Raw genomic sequence first — 23,203 nt, forward strand, 5'->3', positions numbered from 1 at the left:
GAGGTGTTCAACCAATGGTAGTCATTTTTTTTAGTTTACAAATCAAGTCAGTCTCTCACACAAAAATTTATATACACCTTGCTATATAGTCCTAATTGCTCTCCCCCCAATGAGACTGCTCACTCCTTGCCTCCACTTTCTATTTTTTTAAATTTTTACTGTGTTTTAAGTGAAAGTTTACAAATCAAGTCAGTCTCTCACACAAAAACTTATATACACCTTGCTACACACTCCCAGTTGCTCTCCCCCTAATAAGACAGCCCACTCTCTCCCTCCACTCTCTCTTTTCGTGTCCATTTTGCCTGCTTCTAATCCCCTCCACCCTCTCATCTCCCTCCCAGGCAGGAGATGCCAACATAGTCTCAAGTGTCCACCTGATCCAAGAAGCTCACTCCTCACCAGCATCCCTCTCCAACCCATTGTCCAGTCCAATCCATGTCTGAAGAGCTGGCTCCAGGAATGGTTCCCCTCCTGGCCCAACAGAAGGTCTGGGGGCCATGACCACCGGGGTCCTTCTAGTCTCAGTCAGACCATTAAGTCTGGTCTTATGAGAATTTGGGGTCTGCATCCCACTGCTCTCCTGCTCCCTCAGGGGTTCTCTGTTGTGTTCCCTGTCAGGGCAGTCATCGGCTGTAGCCAGGCACCATCTAGTTCTTCTGGTCTCAGGATGATGTAGTCTCTGGTTCATGTGGCCCTTTCTGTCTCTTGGACTCATAATTACCTTGTGCCTTTGGTGTTCTGATAGTCATTTTTATTAGTCTCTTTTATACCTCTAATTAGGAATCCTGGTGGCACAACGGTTAAGCACACACTGCTAACTGAAAGGTTGGCAGTTTGAACCCACCCATTGGTTCCTCTGGGAGAGGAAAGGCCGGCGATCTGCCTCCGTCAACTTCTGCTCTGACACACGGGGTCGCTGTGAGTCGGAGTCGACAGCCACAACAGCATACTTCTAATTACACAGAGCGGTTTCTCCTTGACATCACAGGCGCGCAGGACTGTATCTTGGACGGGAGTGGAGTGACAAGGAGTGGACCAGGGCTCTGTGGGTGGTGGGTTGTCAGGGGAGAGTCAGGTGGCAGGTGGCTGAGATGAGGGTGGTGTGGGTTTAGAGGAGGGGGTGTGGAGAGGGCATGTTCCCAGGAGAACAGGTAGGAGCGGGAAGGGCAGAAGACAGCTTCAAGAGGCCTCACTGCACATCGGTGCCAGCCCCTCTCCTGTGCCCTTTAGTATAATTGGATTTGGTTGTTTGGGCTTTTTTACTCTTGCCTGGCAACATGTGACATCATATAAATCAGTTATTGGCCTTGTCTGAAAACTTGGTGCTTTTTCTTTCTTGAATGTAAGTAGATGTCAGCCTGCTCTGGTATGTGGTGTGTCATTTAAACCTCAGCGCCACCCAGAGGTGTGGGTAGGGGCTATGCTGTCCACATGTCCCAGGTAGTCAGCCCAGGGACCTGAGCGGGGAGCCGGGAACTGGGATCCATCTTGGGCCGTCTGACGCAAGCCTTGTGCTTCTGTTCGGGTTAGGAATGTTTTGGGGGGCCTTGTTGTCCTGGCAGGCAGGCCGGCAGCCCTTGTCGGAGGGGGAGGTAGGGTGGGGTTGAATGAAGGGGTGATGGAGTTTGGGGCCTGGGAGTGAGAGTGGGGCTCTGTCTTCTTGTTTGGGGGCTGAAATGGATTCTGCCATTTCAGGCAGCCTTGAAGTGCGCCAGGGCAGACCTCAGTAGGATTTCCTTTGACGCCTTCTCTGTCTTTCTGAGCTGGTGCTGCCTGCACACCCTCTCTGCACGCATCACCAGGGCGAAGCACGGCGGCCTTCTGGGCAGTGCCAAGTCCCCTGTGGCGGAGCGGGAGGTGTGGGAAACACCTGCTGGGAGGGAACAGTTCAGAAGGGGGGCAGGTAAGGGAGATGGGGTACACAGATGGGCACATTGTGGCCCTCAGGTTGTTAAGTTGGCTCTTCAGATATTGAAACCCTCGGCAATGATGACAGAACGGCCAGCTCACATGGCAGGTCTGTGTGTGCCAGCGTTTCCCGTCATCCGTGTCATCCCTGAGCTTCAGGAACTAGGTCCTGTCGCTGTCTCTACTTACACATGAAGAAATGGGCGCAGACAGGCCGTTCCCTGACCCAGGCCACACAGGTGGCCGAGCTAGGGCTCCAGCTTCCAGCTCTGTAGCCAGGGCCCTGCTGACCCGTGGCTTGGCGCCCTCAGCTGTCATTGTGTGGCACCAGGAGGCGGGTCCTCTGGTGGGATCCCTCAGAGCGGGGCCTACCGGGCAGGCTCCCCCAGGACAGGGTCCCCCAGGCAGCCCCCTCCCCCAGGGTGGGCTCCCCAGGCTGGCACTGTTATTCCTGAGCCCCGCCACAGTGCCTGGCACCGGAAGGCTCATTGTCTATGGAATGGGTGTGTACACAGCAGCTTGCTCCTTTGTTTCAGCAGAGCTATTTAGGTGCCTCGGCATTTAGGGCGGGAATGTCCCCTGCACTCAGAGAGAGGCACCGCCTGACCACGGCCTTTTGAAAAGGGCATTTCCTACTTTGCTGGAAACTTTGCAAGAAGTCTTTTCAGGGAAGCACGGAGTGTTCCCTCCCTGGGGTGGCTGTGGGCCAGGGGGAGGAATATGTAGGCCTTTCTTCACGTTGTGCGTGCCTCTGGAGTCATCACTTCTCTGCCCCTTGTGAGCAGCCCCTGGCCAGTGTATCAGGTCATAGAAGGGCTGTGTTCACTTTGGAGATAGTGGGCTGTCTGCAGAGTGACCGTCACCATGCCCAGTGCCCTGGAATACAAGTCTGCCTGGTGCTTTTGAGGATGCAGTGGGGAATGGGTACGGCGTCTGTCTGCCTGGTACCTTCCAGGGCACAGAGTGGAACGGGTTCCGTGTCTGTCTGCCTGGTACTTTCCAGGACGCAGTGAGGAACAGGTGCCGTGTCTGTCTGCCTGGTGCTCTCCAGGATGCGGTGTGGAATGGGTGCTGTGTCTGTCTGCCTGGTATTTTCCAGGACGCAGTGGGGTACGGGTGTGGTGTTTGTCTGCCTGGGCTGCTGCATGCGGGGGCATCACAGCACCCCAGCCATGCTGAACAGAGCTGGCCTCACGCTGAATCAGAAGAGTCTCGCCCATGATGCCATTGAGAGTGCCAAGCGAGGGGGTTGGGGGTGTGGACGGGCCCCCCCCAGCCAGCTTGCCAGCACCTCCTGTGTGGGGTTAGGCCACGCTGAAGTGGGATGTTCGGAGGAACCACTTTTCTGGCCGCCCTCGCCTTTTAGGATTGCCTCAGGGTAGGAGGCTCGGGGAGGGGGGTTGGAAGATCTGTTCTTATTTATACAAGTGATGTGGGGTGCGTGAGGTGGCGGCCTTGGGTGGACGCTCTGGGCACGCCCCTTGTGTGCACATGCAGGTGTGAGTGCTGGGTGCCCCGAGGCTTCACCGGCTGCTTCCTTCTACTCTTGGGCTGCCCCCATGCCACCCCCAGCCACGTCTCCCCCCGTTCCCCCGTCTCCTCCCCCCGGGCACCCTCCTGCAGGAGAGCATGTGCTGGAGGGGGGCGCGCAGCAGGGGGACAGGGCATTGTTGCTGCCGCTCTCTCAGCCGTCTGGTGCCTTGGACGCGCCGGGCCCGGTAGCTGGTGCCCTGGGTGTGTGGGGGTGAGTTTCCACAGCCACCATCTGCGTGTCGACCAGAGCAGCCTTGGTGGGGAGGGGTGTCCGTCTGTCCTTCCTCACACCTTACCCTCCTGGTAGCTGAGGGACTGCTGATGGTAGATCCCTTTCCAGGCCCTAGTTACCACCTCGTGACAATGCTTTCCTGGACTGTCACCTAAACACGTCACCTGCCACCCACGTGCCATGCCCAGGACACCAAAGGGCGGCACAGCGGGGGCGCTCTGAGTCCTCCACTGGTTGGGGGTAACCGGATGGTGTGTAGGTCGGCAAACGTCAGCTTCTGGCCTCGGGCCTGGCATCTCCCCTGTGCTGGGCTTGATGATACGTGATCTCTTCGGTACCACCAAGTTTTACATCTGCAACTTCAGTGTGAGGCCCCGGCAGCCAGGCTAGCTCCCATCTCATCAGCCCACACCTGGGGAGGGCTGACTCTGACTTGGACCCAGCCAGCTCCGTTCTCCCCATGATGCTAGGCTGCCTGGAATATCTCGTGTTTTTCTGTTTCACGTACATGGCCTAGCAGTCTAAGGTGTTGCATTCAGGTCACAGCCTCCCTTGGAGGCGTGGGTTCGCATCCCAGTCCTGACACAACTACTTTGGAAACACTGGTGGCATAGTGGTTAAGTGCTACAGCTGCTAACCAAAGGGTCGGCAGTTCGAATCCGCCAGGCGGTGCTTGGAAACTCTATGGGGCAGCTCTACTCTGCCCTGTAGGGTCGCTATGAGTCGGGATCGACTTGACAGCACTGGGTTTAATCTGTCTTTACTATGTAAGTGTGGGAATCCTTTTTGTTTGTAATCAAACTTTTTAACAAACCAACTGGAATTTGAGAATAAAGACAGCACACACTGTCTTTATTGTGGGTTCGATTCCCAGCCAGTGCACTTCATATGCAGCCACCACCTGTCTGTCAGTCACCTCAAGAGCCGGATCAAAGTAGCTGACCAAGGAACGGACACTTGGAACACCTGAGTCCCGAGTGTGGCACCGGGAGTGAAGAGCATCTCAGCAGCCTGTGGGTTTGGTTTCCCAGCACTAAGAGTCGATGTGGGAGGTGCATTGTAAGGCTGGGCTGGGCAGAGGCAGGTGTGGACACCCATACACGGCAGGGCTCAGTAGAGGTGGTCTCCATTTGTTTAACGTGTTGGGCCACTTTGAGGACCAAAATGTGCCTGACCCAAGCCAAGGTATTTTCAGTCACCTCATATGCATGCAAGAGCTGGACAATGAATAAGGAAGACTAAAGAAGAGTTAGAAACCCTGGTGGCATAGTGGTTAAGTGCTACAGCTGCTAACCAAAGGGTTGGCAGTTTGAATCCACCAGGCGCTCCTTGGAAACTCTGTGGGGCAGTTCTACTCTGTCCTATAGGGTCGCGATGAGTCGGAATCGACTCGACAGCACTGGATTTGGGTTTTAAAGAAGAGTTGATGACTTTGAATTGTGGTGTTGACAAAGAATACTGAACATACCCTGGGCGGCTAGAAGAACGAACAAATCTGTCTTGGAAAAAGTACAGCTAGAATGCTCTTTAGAAGCAAGGATGGTGAGACTTCATTTCACATACTTTGGACATGTTATCAGGAGGGACCAGTCCCTGGAGAAGGACATCATGCTTGTTAAGGTAGAGGGTCAGTGAAAAAGTGGAAGACCCTCAATGAGATGGATTGACACAGTGGCTGCAACAGTGGTATCAAATATTGCAACGATTGTGAGGATGTCACAGGACTGGCAACATTTCGTACCATTGTGCACAGGGTCGCTATGAGCCAGAGCCCACTCGATGGCACCTAACAACATCATTTGAAGACCTTTCATAGAAACTTCCCCTGAATAAATCTCGAAGAACACCTAGGAGAACACCAAGAAAATTGCCTGCTAGGCCTTGATGTGAGGCATTGGCAAGGTTCAATGGTAGAATTCTCACCTTCCATGTGGGAGACCTGGATTCGATTCCCAGCCGGTGCACTTCACATGCAACCACCACCTGTCTGTCAGTGGAGACTTGCGTTTTGCTGTGATGTGAACAGATTTCAGTGCAACTTGCAGACTAAGACAGACTAGGAAGAAAGACCTGGTGATCTGTTTCTAAAAATCAGCCAGTGAGAACCCTACTGATCACAATGGTCCGACCCACATCCGATCACAGGGCCAGCGAGAACCCTACTGATCACAATGGTCCGACCCACATCTGATCACGGGGCCAGCAAGAACCTTACTGATCACAATGGTCCAACCCACATCCGATCACGGGGCCAGCGAGAACCCTACTGATCACAATGGTCTCACCCACATCCAATCACGGGGCCAGTGAGAACCCTACTGATCACAATGGTCCGACCCACATCCGATCATGGGGCCAGTGAGAACCCTACTGATCACAATGGTCCAACCCACATCCGATCACGGGGCCAGAGAGAACCCTACTGATCACAATGGTCTGACCCACATCCGATCACGGGGCCAGTGAGAACCCTACTGATCACAATGGTCCAACCCACATCCGATCATGGGGTGACACAGGACTGGGCAGCGTTTCATTCCTGCGTGCATGGGGTCGCTGTGAGGTGGAGGCCAGCTCAATGGCAGCTAACAACAGGAGAGATCTTGCCGCGTGTCTGTCCTCCAGCCCTCCCCTTCACCGTACTCTTGGGGGTGGAGGGCATGACCCTTTCACCGATCTCACATCTCACTCAGATGGCGTCCGGATGAGGGTGTATGGGCAGGAGTCCTCGCCAGGATGGAAAAGGACTCTGTTTGCCTTCATAACTGATTGATAATTTGGGTATAGAATTCTAGGCCCCAAATCATTTTTCCTTACCCACTCACATGTGTATTTAGCCAACATATATGCATCGAGCCCCTGGGAGCTTTGCTGGCTGCCCTCCGCTATCACCTAGCAGGCACGCCATGTTCTCAGGTGTCTCCTGTCAGCTCCATCTTCCTTTGTGTGGGACAGGTTTTTTTTTTCCTCTCCTGAAGTTTTATGAGACTTTTTTCATTTATCCTGCTTGGCACTTGAGATTTTAAGATTTTTGTCTGTTATTAGCTATGGGAAATGCTCTATTACTTTTCGGACCAACTAGCCAACCAGGTCTTTTATTGGGCAAACATTGACCATTATTCAATCAATCAGTCAATTAATCAATCAACCAACCAACCAATCAGCCAGCCACCCACCCACTGACACTGTGTACCTGGAGCTGCTACAACCGTTCATTCGGCAGCAGCCTGGGTGCACACGACTTAACTTTTGGTTTGGGTCTTTAAATTGAAGCCGTTGCTTGTTTTCAGTGGCCTGGGGTCTTCGTACAGTGGCCTGGGGTGGGGAGATGGGGGAGGTTTTACCTTTGTTTTGGTGGCTAGAGAGTCCCTCAGTGACTTCTTTGAGTTTCTTTTTCTCAGCGCCCTCCCTTTTTTAAGTCAAATAAGGCCAGCATTCTTACCAAATGCTAAAATCTGGCTTCAATTTCAGCTGCCTCCAGATCCTCCAAAAAGAATTTTGTGTTTCCATATAATCTACAGTTTAAGCCAGACAGCCCCAAACGTACCCTACAAATTTGGTGAAATCCTTCTGGCTGCCCTTTGTGGGTGATATGGTAACAAAAGAGCAGAAGGGATTTTTACCAAATTTAAGTACACGTTCCTCCCTCTCCATTTTCGACTTTGTTCCTCAGTAATTCCTGGCTTGATCCTCTCTGTCTCTTAGCTTTTCTGTAATATTTTCCCATCTCCTTATTCTTTTGCTGTATGCAGTGGAAGATATTCTTGACTTTATCTTCAGGTCTGTTTTTTTTTAAATTTTATAGACCCCCTTGTTTGTTCCTTCTTCATGCTAACCTCTTCTTGAGGCGGTATCTTCTTGAATCTCTGATTGTCCTGACTAGGATTTCAGGAAGCCTTTCTTGTGCCCTCACTTACGTTGGATGCCGTGGCTTGTGCATCTGGAGAGATGGCAGGGCCATCCGGTGCGCCAGGGGGCAGCTTTGGGAAGAGTTTGAGGCATCGTGGCTGGCTTGGAGGGGACGTGTGGCTGGAGGTGAAGCCTGTGAGGCCCGTGCCCTGGTGTAGGTGGGATCGCCCAGGGAAAGAGGGGGACCTTGGAAGCGCCACACATGCAGGCTGAGTGGAGGAGGGGCAGCAGCAAGCGAGAGGTGCAGAGGGTGGTCTTGGTGAAGCCACAGAGCCACAGAGGTGAGTCTGCCGAGAAGTCAGGTGAGGTGAGGACTGAAAAGTATCAATGTAGTGGCATGAGGTCGCTGGTGACTTTGGTGGGAGTTGTTGGAGGTACGAAGGGCGAAGGCCATTAGAGTAGGTGGGAAGTGGATGAGGGAGAGGCATGGACAGTCTGAGTGGATCCGCAGAAACAGAAGGGCAGTGCTAAGCGGGCAAAGAAGAGTGCATGCAGGTAGGTGGGGGTCCAGAGAGAGGCTCTGTTCTTTTAAATTTAGTGAGACTCAAGCCTTTTAAAGGAGCCCTGATGCACAGTGGTTAAAGCAATTGACTGCTAACTGAAAGGTTGATGGTTTGAAACCACCAGTGGCTCTGCGGAAGAAAGCCGTGGCAGTCTGCTTGCATGGAGGTTTACAGCCTTGGAAACCCCTAAGGGGTTCCTATGAGTCGGCATCAACCCGACAGCAGTGGGTAGGTTTGGGAGCCTTTTAAAACACGGATGGAAAACATCTGCTGAGGCTGCTTATGTACAACCCAACACCTCATGGGATTTGGTTTCTTGATTGAAGTTTTAGGGTCATGATTTCATGGGACATTGCAGTTAATTGGCCTGATATCTTGTTTACTGCTTCTGTTCTATCTACTAGTTCAGTGCTTCTGTTCTACCTCCTAGTTTGATGCGTAGCGCCTGGGGTCTTAAAAGCTTGCAAGCAGCCATCCAAGGAACAACAATTGGTTTCTATTCACCTAGAGCAACAGAGAAAGAAGGAGAGTCAGGAACAGGAGGAGGATACGAAATGTGTAGCTAATTGCCTCCATGAACAACTGCCTCCTTTGCCATGGGATCAGAAGAACTAATTGGCGCCTGACTACCATTACTGAATGTTTTGAGCAAAGATTCTATAGAAGAATCTTGATCAAAAGGTGGAAATTGCAAACTGAATTCAGATTCTCATGGACTCTAGACTTTCTGGAACCATGGAGGATGGATGAACCCCTGAAACTATTGCCCTGAAATAATCTTTAAACCTTAAACCAAAAATATTCCCTGAAGTCTTTTTTAAACCAAACAGTAGTTTAGCTTAACTAGTAAAGAATGTCTGCCTTGAGCATCGTACTCTCTTAAGAACTATATGGTATCAAATTGACAACAGCAATACGAAAGATTAGATAGGAAGCTTAGGGGGACGTGAGTTTATGTTAATGAGGGAGGAACGATTCAGAGAATGAGGGCGAGAGTGGTTGCACAACTCGAAGAATGTAATCCATGTTATTAAATGGTACCTGTACAATCTGTTGAATTGGTGTATGTTCTGCTGTGCATGTTCTCAACAAACAACAACAACAAAATTAAATTACTGATGGGATAGCCCAGTTAAGGGAGTGATTTACCATACAGGGAGAAAGGGGCTAATTTTCAACACAGTGTCAGCTTCCTGAGGGTCGGGGCTGGCGTCAAAGCCAGGTGGGACTAGCCTGCAGCTGATCAGTTGGTGTGGGCTGTGGGGAACGAGCTGGATTGGCAGTGAGGACGTCTAGGTTGTGGCCCTGTCTGTGCCATTGCAAAGCCCTGTGACCTGGGATGAGAGAAGCACTTCTTTCTAGACCTCAGTGTCCTCTCGTGCAAAATGAGTGGGGTGGATCCCATGAGCTCGGCTCAGAGCTTCCAGGGGTTGCCACCTGTGTCAGAACCACCTGGAAGCAGGGGGCAGCTTTGTTAAAACAGGCAGGTTCCCGGGCCCCTCCCAAGGCCTGTGAAATCAGGGTCTGAGTGCTGGGGAGGGGCCAGGCCGAGCATGTCAGCCAGTCGCCCACTGATGGCTCTGCACGTTCACCAGGGGAACCTGTGTCCCGCCATCTCCTCTGAGCCTCACAGTCTGTGCCACTGGTTTTAATACTATTGATTGATACAGTTTAAGTAAAAATCAAACTATAGGCTGAACTTATAAAATGTGATTATAGGTACTTAGGTATTACTTACACCTCTGTCTTCCTCATCACATCCTTCCCCTGATAAGGACATTAGGTCCACCAGGACTATTTCACCATCCCAGGTGCCTTAATTTATCACATATGCAACTTCCGTTTTGCCATATAAGGTAATATTCACAGGTCCTGGGCATATCTGGGGGGAGATTATTCGTCCTACCCACCACTCGTCTATCAGTTTGTCATACAGTGGTGACTTGCGTGTTGCTGTGATGCTGGGTGCTATGCCACTGGTATTTCAAATACCAGCAGGGTCACTCATGGTGGACAGGCTTTAGCTGACCTTCCAGACTAAAACACACTAGGAAGAAGAACCTGGCAATCTACTAAAAAAATCGGCCAGTGAAAACCTTGTGAATAGTAGCAGAACACTGTCTGATACGGTGCCGGAAGAAGAGCCCCCCCCCGCCCCAAATTAGAAGACACTCAAAATATGACTGGAGAAGAACGGTCTCTTCAAAGTAGAGTCGACCTTGATGTGAATGGAGTCAAGCTTTCAGGACCTTCATCTGCTGATGTGGCATGACTCAAGATGAGAAGAAGCAGCTGCAAATACCCATTAATAATCAGAACATGGAATGTACGAAGTATGAATCTAGGAAAATTGGGAGTTGTCAAAAATGAAATGGGTCACACAAAGATCAATATGCTGGGCATTAATGAGCTAAAATGGACTGGTTTTGAATTTTGAATCAGACAGTCATATGGTCTACTATGCCAGAATGACAAATTCAAGAGGAATGGTGTCACATTCATTGTCAAAAAGAATATTTCAAGATCTATCCAGAAGTTCAATGCTGTCAGTGATAGGATAATATCCATATACCTACAAGGAAGACCAGTTAATAAGACTATTACTCAAATTTACGTACCAAGCGTTGAGGCCAAAGATGAAGAAATTGAAGGTTTTTAACAACAAGTTGGAAACAAACAAGAATATCAGTAGTTGGAAAATATGGCCTTGGTGATAGAAATGATGCTGGGGGTCGTATGATAGAAATTTTGCAAGACCAACGACTTCTTCATTGCAAATACCTTTTTTCAACAACATAAACAGCAAATATACATGTGGACCTTGCCAGATAGAATTCACAGGAATCAAATCAACTACGTCTGTGAAATAGACGATGGAAAGAGAAGCTCAATATCATCAGTCTGAACAAGGCCAGGGGCCAACTGCAGAACAGACCATTGATTGCTCATATGCAAGTTCAAGTTGAAACTGAAGAAAATTAGAACAAGCCCACGAGTGCCAAAGTATGGCTTTGAGTGTATCCCACCTAAATTTAGAGGCCATGTCAAGAATAGATTTGACTCGTTGAACACTGATGAGTTATGGAATGACATCGAGGACATCATACATGAAGAGAGGAAAAGGTCATTAAAAAGACAGGAAAGAAAGAAAAGACCAAAATAGATGTCAGAAGAGACTCTGAAACTTGCTCTTGAATGTCAAGTAGCTAAAGCGAACAGAAGAAATGATGAAGTAAAAGAGATGAACAAAAGATTTCAAAGGGTGGCTTGAGAAGACAAAGTAAGGTATTATAATGAAATGTGCCAAGACCTAGAGTTAGAAAACCAAAAGAAGAGAATATACTCAGTGTTGCTGAAACAAAGAACTGAAGAAGAAATTCAAGCCATGAGTTGTAATATTGAAGGATTTAACCGGCAAAAATTGAATGATGCAGGAAGCATCAAAAGAAAATGGAAGGAAGACACAGAGTTACTGTACCAAAAAGAATTGGTCTACGTTCAACCATTTCAGGAGGCAGCATATAATCAAGAACTGATGATATTGAAGGGAGAAGCCCACGCTGCACTGAAGGCATTGGCTAAAAACAAGTTCCAGGAATTGACAGAATACCAATTGAGTTGTTTCCCCAAACGGATGCAATGCTGAAAGTGCTTACTCGTGTAGGCCAGGAAATTTGGAAGACAGCCACCTGATCAACTGACCAGAAGAGATCCATATTTGTGCCCATTCCAAAGAAACATTCAACAGCATGAGTTGCTATGAGTTGGAACCGACTTGATGGCACCTAAGAACAACAATTCATCCCACTGTCCCCCTTAAGAAGACCCCTGGAGAAGATCCTTAAACACGTTTCCTGGCCAAATTTAATATATATGTTTTTCAGAATGGATATTAAATAGTTAAATGTCCTGTCATAATATTTAAATTATTAATTTAGCACCATTTGGATGTCAAACAATATAGTTATTTAGAAACAAATTATTCCTTTTTTCATTCTTAAAAAAAAATTTACATACCAAAAAACCAAAACCAAACCCAGTGCTGTCAAGTCGATTCTGACTCATAGTGATTCTTACATATCAAAAAATAATTTTATTCAAATATGCATTGTAAATATCAATGTTGTCATCATCACTGAAGCCAGTTTTGGAGTTGCTTGATAATATGCTTTCCATTTCATCTTGTTCTTTGGTAATTTTTGCATAAATTACTTTGAATCTGCTTATGATGCTGTTAACTGGAGATTTTATCCCAAGACCCAAGAGTCTCTTCTATCAACTTTAGAACAATTATTTGAAAACATATACTCTCTAAAAAGCTTATTTTCTATATTTGGGTTCTGCACAGCATAATCACTGGCTGTATTTGTTTTTTAAAGTGATGTTTAAAGGGTCTTGAGCAGAAGAGTGCCCGCACAGCAGACCTGGCCACTTCCCTAGAAAGGCCGCTTGCCTGTCGGCCCTGGGCCTGGTGTCTGGAGCTTGGGTTTTGGGCCAGTCCTCACCATTACTCCATCAGAGTGGCTCTCTGCACCTAGACTGTGTGATCACCTGCCTTCCTTCAGGGAGTCTGGAATCTTGCTACGTGCCAGGCAGAAGTGCCTACGTGACCAGCCCTAATAAAAACCCCGGGCGCTGAGTCTCTAACAGGCCTCCCCGGTGGATACTTCACATGTGCTGTCACACTTGTTGCGGGGGGAATGAAGTGTGTCCCGTGTGAGTCCGCGGGGAGAGGACACTGGAAGTTCGCACCTGGTTTCCCCAGACTTGACCCTGTGCGTCTTTTCCCTGTGCTCAGCTTGCTCTGTGTCTTCTCCCTGTAATAAAGCTCAGCCAGGCGTACGACTACACGCTAAATCCTGTCAGTCCTCCTAGCGAACCACCAGACTTGGGAGTGGTCTTGGGGACCCTGACAGGCTTCTTTTCAGTGACAGCCAGTACCTTTAACTATAAAGCCATGTGCCCTGAAATAATTATCATTAATTTTTTTTTCTTTTTTGGGTGGTTTTATGCCTGCTGTTGAGTGACCTCTGTAGTATTGACTGAGGTTGTTTCAGGCTAATGTGTCTTCCCCACACAGTGTTTTGTCCAAAATAAATTAATTGAGACAGGGCCACGGAATATAAGAGAAAGTAGGTGTCTGCTTTTCCTGAGGAGACGACTTGGTAGAGGGGATGTGTGATCAGATAAGAGCCTTCCAACCTGGCATTGGAAGCCGTGCTTTCCACACTTAAATTCTTGTTAAAATGCCGGTTTGGGTGCATTTGGTTTGTGGCAGAGCTGAGCATGCATTTCTCACTGGCCTGGGTGAGCTGGGCTGCTGGCCACAGACCACATCTGAAGGTCAGGGCCCCAAGGTCTCCTCTCTTTCCATCAGACAGATGCCGCTAGATCCCTGTGCTGCTCAGATCAGGAAGCATTTAGCTGATGGAGAGAAGCATCATAGCAGGACACAGATCCTGGGCAGGTCTTCTACTTTTAAGGGCAATTCCCTAGCGTGTCTTTGAGTTTATTATATCTAAGTCCTACCTTTCCTTCACTGTCACGTGCATGTGGCAATTCGAGACGCTTTCGATGATGGTGTTTGTTGTGAATAATCTTTTTACGTTTTTGGTGAATGTATTCATGATAGGTTAGACCAGTAGGCAGTAGAAACGTAGGATCTTTAATAACGAGCTATTTCTTTTTCTTCCTTAGGGCAGTATTTCAAGGAAAAGGTGGCAGCATTGCTCATTCCCTGAGAAATGGGTCCCCTGGCTAATTCAACATGCTCCTGATCTTGGAGACGTGGCAACATGCATAGAGCGGGGGAGCTGGGGTGGCGTCGGACGCGGAGCGTGGAGGTCGCCCGGGGGCGCGCGGGATACGGCTTTACTCTCTCTGGACAGGCGCCCTGTGTGCTCAGCTGTGTCATGAGGGGCAGTCCTGCGGACTTTGTTGGCCTACGTGCTGGAGACCAGATACTGGCTGTCAACGAGATCAATGTGAAGAAGGCATCTCATGAAGATGTTGTGAAGCTCATAGGGAAATGTTCAGGTGTCCTGCACATGGTGATTGGTGAGGGCCTCGGCCACCTGGAGTCCTGCTCCAGTGATGAGGAGGTTGGGTTTTATGAAGGAAAGGGCTGGTTCAAGCCCAAGCTTGATTCCAAAGCGTTAGGTATAAACAGAGCGGAGAGAGTCGTTGAAGAAGTGCAGTCTGGGGGGATTTTCAGCATGATTTTTGAGACTCCTAGTCTTTGTGCAAGCCCTTCAGAGCCCTTGAAGCCCAAACAAAGATGCCTTTCAGAGTCGGCTGCAGTGCGACTGGACACTGGACATGAAACTGTCAATAATCCCAACGCTAACATGCTTTCCAAGGAGGAAATAGCGAAGGTGATTAACGATGATTCAGTTTTCAGCATTGGACTAGAAAACCATGACGATTTTGGATTAGATGCGAGCATTTTAAACGTTGCCATGGTGGTGGGCTACTTAGGTTCCATTGAGCTGCCCTCTACCAGCTCCAACCTGGAGTACGACAGCTTGCAGGCCATCCGGGGCTGCATGAGGCGCTTGCGGGCAGAGCAGAAGATCCACTCGTTGGTGACCATGAAGATCATGCATGACTGTGTGCAGCTGTGCACCGACAAGGCTGGTGTGGTGGCGGAGTACCCTGCCGAGAAGCTGGCCTTCAGCGCCCTGTGCCCTGATGACAGGCGGTTCTTCGGGCTCGTGACCATGCAGACCAATGACGATGGGAGCCTGGCGCAGGATGAGGAAGGGGTCTTGCGGACTTCCTGCCACGTGTTTATGGTGGACCCTGACCTGTTCAATCACAAGATCCACCAGGGCATCGCACGGCGGTTTGGGTTTGAGTGTACTGCAGACCCTGACACCAACGGCTGCTTAGAGTTCCCAGCCTCCTCTCTCCCCGTCCTTCAGTTCATTTCCGTCCTGTACAGAGACATGGGTGAGCTGATCGAAGGCATGCGGGCCCGGGCCTTCCTGGACGGTGATGCGGACGCCCACCAGAACAACAGCACCAGCAGCAACAGTGACAGCGGCATCGGGAACTTCAACCAGGAAGAGAAGAGCGCCCGCGTCCTCGTGGTCGACTTGGGTGGGGGCTCCAGCAAGCATGCCCCCACCAGTGGTGCTGGCTGGGAAGGTGTGGGCGGGAGGGGCCCCCACCCCTGGGCGCCCCCCTGGAACGGCGCCTTCTGCCATGATCAGGAGGGGAGCGCCCCCTTCGAGGGCCCCCCACAGACCGACAGGTTCCGAGACTTACATAAGCATCTGGGACCCGGACCCCACGTGGAGCTGCCGCCCGCTGCTCTACGGAGCTCTGTCCCCCCTTCCAAGCGGAGCACCGTGGGGACTGGCTGTGGCTTCCACCAGCGGTGGCTCCCAGTCCACGTCCTCCAGGAGTGGCAGTGTGGCCATGCCAGCGACCAGGACTCCTACACCGACTCCACCGATGGGTGGTCCAGCGTCAACTGCGGCACGCTGCCCCCGCCCATGAGTAAGATCCCGGCCGACCGCTACCGGGTGGAGGGCAGCTTCGCGCAGCCCCCGCTGAGTGCCCAGAAGAGTGAGTGGTCCAGGAAGGCGTTTGGGGTGCCAAACATTTTTGGCCCTCATCGAAATGTCAGAAAGACTAAAGAAGACAAAAAGGTAAGCCCGTTCTGGGTAGTTAATACAAACGAACTTGATTTCCTGATTGGTCAGTTAATGATGAAACCACTGTCCTGGTTTCTCGGCCCACTCTGCCTGTTTTGGTTGTCACAGCATGTCTGCTGTGCTTTTGCGCTGCAGACTCTGTCTTGCCCCGGAGCCCCGGCCCCGGCCCTGGCTCTGGTTCTGACCTTTCCCTAGGCTGGTCCTGGGCGGGACAGCTGGGCAGGGCGGGTGGTGCACAGCAAGTGGGCCCCTCCCAACTGAGTAAGGCTTCCTCCCTCCTTCCACCCTTCTCTCCTGGCAGAGGCTGGGGTGGGTCTGACCCCGCAGCCCCTTAGAAGCCCAGTTCTGTTTCTGACCCCACAGTCTCTGAGGCACAGTTCCCTTCCTGAGGTGGGGACATTCTTGCAGTGCAGGTGGCTATATGGCTCTGGCTCCTGTCAGGATGGGGCTGCACCACAGTGTCGATCCTGGAGCCGTTTTCCTCCATTGAGAAAAGCCTGCCATGAAAAATGCTTAGCGCCCAGCCCTGTCTGCCTAAGTGGGCGGGCTCGAAGGGTGGCGGACCACCCTTTGAGCAGCACAGCCCTGAAAAACCCGGGCCGTCATTCTCCCTGTGGGGCCTTTGCCTCCCAGGCAGCTGGGTCTGGAGTTTGGAGAGGAAAACAAAACATGGTCGGGAGCCACCGCTGGCAGAGGAGAGGACACGGGGCTGTGCCAGGCCGGCTGCTCTATATGGAAAGGGTGGGCTTGTGGTGGGAGAACAGGGGCCTGGCGCTCAGCTCAGTCAGAACTTGAACGGTTTTAAAACAGCTTTTCTGTGTTGTTCACATTCCTGTGGATCACTGTGACGTCAGGAGAAAAGTTTCCAGAAGCTGCTGGGCAGTTAGGGCAGGGCTGGTGGAGGGGGAGCTGTGGGCAGAGCTGAAGTTTGTGTTCGCGACTCCCCATCCACACTTTCCCCTTTTCACTGTAAACACATTGAAGAGGATTTGAAGATGGAGGTGAGGACAATCTCCCGTAGCCTCACCTCCCAAAGTAGCTGCAGCTGATGTTTGATGCCTCTAAGCGTAGGCTTTTGTGTTTTGAAACGTACCTATGGGTTCCTGCCAAATCTTACATGGACTTCCTATAGGAGTTGCATGCTGTGTGTGCTGCCCACCCTCCGTGGCAGTCTCTGGCGGATCTGAACCCCAGGCTGGAGCCTCCTTCCGGGGAGGGGACGCTGGCACCTGTCCCCAGGGAGCGCACCTGCTGGGGGCAAACCTTCTGCCTCTTGGAGCCACCCAGGGACCAGCTTCCGCCTGCGTTTTCACTGCAGGGTCGGGTAGGGGAGCGGGCAAGGGCCCTGGAAAGTTACTAAAAGTTTATTTGAAATCAGGAAACTCACCGTCTCTTGGCATATTTTTACTTACAGATTATGTTTTATCTATTGCCACGGTAAATGCGTCATTATGTTGATACAGAGAATCAGTGTCTGTGTGGCTCTCACGGATAACGTGCCCCTTCAGTGTATCTCGTTTTGGCTGCGGTGAATTGTAAGCTGAAGGGCATAGTACTATTTTAGGTGTCACAGGTGATGTCACAGTCCCCACTTTACGAAGGAATAGAGTGATCCTCGAGGAGTGACCAGATGTTCCTGAAGTTATCCATTTGGAAACAAGCAGAGACATGTTCAAGCTGTGGGTTTCTTTCTTTCCTGTTTAATTGTGGAGAAAATATACACAACAAAACATCCAACAATCCAGCAGTTTCTATGTGTGCAGTTCAGTGACGTTGATTCTTCAAGTTGTGCAGCCATTCTCACTTTCCTTTTCTAAAGTATTCCACCACCATGAACATAAACTCTCTGCCCTCTAAGCAAAAGCTGCCCCTCCCGCCCCCTGCCCACCCCTCGTCACCACTAATGATCTTTGGTTTCCTTGTTTCATGTAAGTGACATCGTACAGTATCCCTTTGTGGCTGACTTATTTTGCAGTATTTTTTCAAGGTTCATCCATTTTGTGGCATGCATCAGGGCTTAATTTCTTTTTATGGCTGAGTAGAATTCCATTAAGAAGGCCTGGTGGCACAAATGTTACGTGCTCAGCGGTAAATCGAAAGGTTGGCAGTTTGAACCCACCCAGTGGCTCCTCAAAAGAAAAGCCTGGTGATCTGCTTCTGTATCGATGACAGCCAGGAAAGCCCTACAGCGGCGGACCTGCCGTGTCACACGGGCTCACCGGGAGTCAGAGGCGGACCTGCTGGTCACACGGGCTCACCGGGAGTCAGAGGCGGACCTGCTAGTCACACGGGCTCACCGGGAGTCAGAGGCGGACCTGCTGGTCACACGGGCTCACCGGGAGTCAGAGGCGGACCTGCCGGGTCACACGGGCTCACCGGGAGTCAGAGGCGGACCTGCCGGGTCACACGGGCTCACCGGGAGTCAGAGGCGGACCTGCTGGTCACACGGGCTCACCGGGAGTCAGAGGCGGACCTGCCGCGTCACACGGGCTCACCGGGAGTCAGAGGCGGACCTGCTGGTCACACGGGCTCACCGGGAGTCAGAGGCGGACCTGCTGGGTCACACGGGCTCACCGGGAGTCAGAGGCGGACCTGCTGGTCACACGGGCTCACCGGGAGTCAGAGGCGGACCTGCCGCGTCACACGGGCTCACCGGGAGTCAGAGGCGGGCCTGCCGTGTCACGCGGGCTCACCGGGAGTCAGAGGCGGACCTGCCGTGTCACACGGGCTCACCGGGAGTCAGAGGCGGACCTGCTGGTCACACGGGCTCACCGGGAGTCAGAGGCGGACCTGCCGTGTCACACGGGCTCACCGGGAGTCAGAGGCGGACCTGCCGTGTCACACGGGCTCACTGGGAGTCAGAGGTGGAACTGCTGGTCACACGGGCTCACCAGGAGTCAGAACTGACCCCTCCAGGGCAGGCAGCCACAACACGCGTTCCAGTGTATGTACGTACCATGGTTTGTGTATCTGTTCATCTGTCGATGGACCTTTAAGTTGTTGCCACCTTTGGACTGTCGTGAGCAGTGCGCAGTGAACACTAGCGGACAGGTTGCTGTTTGTGTTCCTGCCTTCACTTCTTCCGGTGTATACCTAGGACTGGCATTGCTGGGTCATACGGTGATTCCATGTTCAACTTTAAAAATATATATATTATATTGTATTTTTTGTGAAAATTCAACAATTTCTACACCTAATGTTCAGTGAGATTGTGTCAGCAGCGTTCTCATTATTTCTGTTCCAGTTGTTTCACTCCCAATAGCTTAGACTCACTGCCCCCAAACCTGCCATCTCTGCTTTGGAGTAACTGTTGTCTCTTTGGTCGCATAATAGATAATTCTTAAAAAGTACTCAAGGGTGACATTCTTTACTTTTTGAGCTAGCTATGTTCAATTTTTTGAGTAACTGGCGAACTGTTTTCTGCAGCAGGGGCACCAGTTTACATTCCCACCAGCAATGGATGAGGGTTTCACTTTCTCTACAACCTGGCCGACACCTGTTGCTTTCCTTTTTTTTTTAAATTTTATTTTAATCCTTGCCATTCTAATGAGGTGAGGTGGTATCTCACTGTGGTTTTGATGTGCATCTCTCTGATGGTTGGTGGTGGGAATGGGTACTAACATTGAGCATCTTTTCTTGTGCTTGTTGGCCATTTGAAAATCCTCTTTGGTGACATGTCTGTTCAAGTCCTTCACCCACTTTTTGATTGGGCTGTTTGTCTTTTTGTTGTTAAGTTGTAGAGGTTTTTAAAATGTGTATGTTTTGGCAATTGGGCTCTTGTCAGATATGGTTCCTGAGCAGTTTCTCCTAGTCTGTAGGTTGTCTTTTCACTTGTTTGATAAAGTGTTGGGTTTCTTTTTAATGCTCTCTTACCTTGAGCAAAAGTGTATTGAAAGTGAGGGTATTGGTCGCTACTACTTACACTGTAACAGAAACGAAAGACTCAAACACTTCTGATGAAATTGTTGTCTCTCATGTTAGAAAATAATAGTATAGTGTTCAGTAGTATATGGAGCACATTGTCTCCTTATTTGACTTTGATAGTAATTCTGGAAGCTCTTCAGGGTGGGTAATTTTATTTTCAGTTCATACACAAGGGAATAAAGGTTTGTAAACATTAAAGGATTTGCCCGCAGTCATGTGGCAAGTAAGCGCTTAGACTAAGACACAACCTCGGTCTCCAGCTTGCCCCTCTGTGTGAGACTAATTTGTTTGACTTGTAGTTACTTTTGCAATGTGATATGACACACGGTTTATCTAAAAATAAGCGGTAATTCATTGCGTTTTATTGGGTTCCTTCTGTAATCTCTTGAAATTTGTTGCTGTTTAGTTTGAGAATCCCTGTGACCTGAATCATTAAACCTGTCTGTTGCATCAAATCTGACTCATAGCGACACTACAGAACAAAGCAGAACTGCCCCACAGGGTTTCCAAGGCTGTAAATCTTTATGGAAGCAGACTGCCCCATCTTTCTCCCGCAGAGCTGCTGGTGGGTTCAAACTGCTGACCTTTTGGTTAACCACTGTGCTACCAGGGCTCCTGAGTTATTAAACCAAACCAAAACAAAACAAAACCCAAAAAACAGTAACCAAAAAACCCCCAAACCTGTTGCCATCGAGTCAATTCTGACTTAAGGGACCCGTCATGGATTGGATTCTGTCTGCAAAAAGTATCTGGCAACTTGGCTAGGTCCTGATTCCCTTGTATGATGGTCTACCATTTTATCTTTTGATGTAATTTCCTATGTGTTGTAAATTCTATCACTGTGATGTAATAAGATGGATTAGTGGCAGTTATATTGATGAGATCTACAAGATTAGATAGTGTCTTAAGCCAATCTCTTTTGAGATATAAAAAGACAGAAGTGAGCAGAGAGACTTGGGGACCTCATACCACCAAGAAAGCAGTGCTGGGAGTAGAGTATATCCTTTGGACCTGAAGTTCCTGTTTTGAGATGCTCCCAGACTGAGGGAAGACTGATGACAAGGACTTTCATCCAGAGCCAGCAGAGAGAGAAAGCCTTCCCCTGGAGCTGCTGTCCTGAATTCGAACTTCTAGCCTACTGGACTACGAGCAAATAAACTTCTCTTTGTTAACCCCATCCACTTGTGGTGTTTCTGTTATAGCAGCACTAGGTGACTAAGACAGGACCCTATAGGACAGGGTAGAACTGCCCCACAGGATTTTCAAGGCTGTAAATCTTTATGGAAGCAGACTGCCACAGCTTTCTCCTGCAGAGCAGCTGATGGGTTCGAACTGCTGCCCTTTTGGTTAGCAGCTGAGCGCTTTAACCAGTGTGCCACTAGGGATCCCAGGTTAGCTTAATGGTCAGCTAATGATTGGACAGAGATGTCCTTAGATGCCTGGACCCAATATCTCCTAGTCTTTGCCACACCGTCAGCACCCCACTGTTGACAGCTCTGCTTCAGCCTTCACTTCTGGCTTCTGCAGAGTCCCAGGATTAGCCATAGGCGAACACTTAGGGCCTTCTTGTATCTTCGCTGAGTGTATGTACAGTGCAGGGTGGCCTTCTAGATTCCTGGGAATATGTCAGAGCTTTTTCCTAGCATTTCCTTTCAAGCCTTTTGATTAGCCTATTGTTTGTCCCAACTGTTATCACTGCCTCAGGCAGCTGAGATATTCAACAGTTGCTTCTGGTTGTTTTCAACAAATGCCCCTGGCAAAGAGACTGTTTGAACTGGATGAGCTCTGAGTCAGGTCAAAAAAGACAGGCTTGCTAAGTGGGGTCCTCCAGGAACCCACCAGCCAGGCCACATAATGACAGTTCTCTGGGAATGTGGCTTTGAAGGAGCTCCTGTTCTGTCTCCTCTGGTGGTTGCCAAGTGACTGGTTTTCACTATGATGGAAGCTGTTGGTCTTCAAGGCTACTGCAGTCCTAGGGTGTGGGAATAGGGCAAGTGAAAACACCACGAAGTTTACTGTTCTTAACAAGATTCAGCCTTTTCCTTGCATAAATGCTGCCTGGATTGTTGCAAGCTTTTGGTTAATTTTCAGAGTTCTGAAAAAGTTGATTCCGACTATTTTTGCCAGCATTCTCATTGCTTTAATGGAGGAGAGGATTTTTGCAGGTCTTTACTCAACTGTTTTTGCTGATGTCACCACCCCCGGTAGTCATTATTTCCTCTGCTGGCTGTATTAATTACTCATCGAATTCAGTCATTGTCCCACGAATATTTTGTTGCCTAAAGACTAAATTGTAAAGTTAACTTCCAACAAACTTGTATCAAATCAGAGGAAGGCAAAAGAAGGAAAAATAGTTAAATTGTACAAATAAATATACACACCTAACCAGCAAGGAGAAAACGTGAAGCTACTGCAGTCTTCGTCCTGTCATCGATCACGAAGCCGTGGTCGAGAGGCCTCTTCCATGACTCATTGCAGATGTTCTTTGCCCTCAGTCAGCACTGCCACTGGTTGCGGTTCTTAGTTCTTTCATTCTGGAAGGTCCGGCTCTTCGGTGGTCCTGCCTCCTTTTGGTTGCTGTAGCTTTCAATCACCCTTTACTATCGAGCCTGGAGTCACTAAGAGGCGCGCTAGAGAACCCCCTGGGTTCTAGTCCTCTTTGCCGTCATGGATTGCAGCAGGTCAGTGTCTTCTTGGTCACTGGGGTCAGTCACTTCAGTAGAGCAATCCCTTTGTTGGTTCAGTGGCCTGAGGAGCCCCAAATGGCCAGATGGTAGACTTGTTTCCCAATTCAGGGAAACCACTATTGTGTTCACTGGTGGAAACCTTCTCCTTTTGGGAACTAAGACCTCCAAGTCATCAGAGCTCAAAGTTGCCAGAATGGGAAGCAAAAAATTCTGCAACTGGGTTTTCAGGTATAATACTGGGAGGATCCACTCCCACTTTTACTCCTTGATTCCCAGACCCCTGTATTTTAGCATTAGGAGATACAGCACCCTATAATGGTCTTCTAGTCATGTATGGAATCCTCTAAGACCAAACCCCATTCCTTCAGAGTATTGTCTCCTAGCTGGTGCTGTGATGAAGGCTCAGTAAGCCGTTAACAGGAGAATGGGAGGAACAAATGTGGAATATAGGAATATACTTGAATACCCAAGAGCTCAGTCTAAATGAACTTATGCTACTTGTATCTACCCAAATAAATCTAAAAATGATGCTACTAAAAAAGGAAAAACACATAAGGTGTACAGCACTTTACCTTCTATAAAGTTTGACATCATGCAAGCAGTACTGTCCATTGCTTCAACAAAAAAAAAAAACCAAACCCAGTGCCCCGAGTGGATTCCGACTCATAGCGACCCTATAGGACAGAGTAGAACTGCCCCATAGAGGTTCTAAGGAGCACCTGGCAGATTCGAACTGCCGACCCTTTGGTTAGCAGCCGTAGCACTTAACCACTACGCCACGAGGGTTTCCATCCATTGCTTAGGGATGTGCATCTGTGCCACGTGGTAACAGCGTAAGCAACGTAT

At 49.7% G+C, this 23,203-nt stretch overlaps 2 protein-coding genes across 9 annotated transcripts in view; one reads left to right on the forward strand and one right to left on the reverse strand.

The window, feature by feature from the left end:
• LOC126077377 (uncharacterized) overlaps nucleotides 1-23,203 on the reverse strand; it is a 1,154,420-nt gene that overhangs the window by 48,097 nt on the left and 1,083,120 nt on the right. The window lies entirely within an intron of this gene.
• RGS12 (regulator of G protein signaling 12) overlaps nucleotides 1-23,203 on the forward strand; it is a 162,866-nt gene that overhangs the window by 25,747 nt on the left and 113,916 nt on the right. For 6 of the 8 annotated variants that reach the window (XM_049886649.1, XM_049886653.1, XM_049886652.1 and 3 more), the window contains one exon: nucleotides 13,783-15,740. The exons of 1 other annotated variant lie outside the window; for it this stretch is intronic. In XM_049886649.1, the coding sequence (XP_049742606.1) occupies nucleotides 13,881-15,740 (1,860 nt within the window). In that variant the 5' untranslated portion in view covers nucleotides 13,783-13,880. Of the gene's footprint in view, nucleotides 1-1,811; nucleotides 2,929-13,782; nucleotides 15,741-23,203 lie in introns of those variants that run through there. One more of the 8 variants, XM_049886654.1, reaches the window with a different exon arrangement.

This window comes from Elephas maximus, chromosome 5, assembly GCF_024166365.1.
Source record: "Elephas maximus indicus isolate mEleMax1 chromosome 5, mEleMax1 primary haplotype, whole genome shotgun sequence".
Classification (NCBI taxonomy): Eukaryota; Metazoa; Chordata; class Mammalia; order Proboscidea; family Elephantidae; genus Elephas; species Elephas maximus.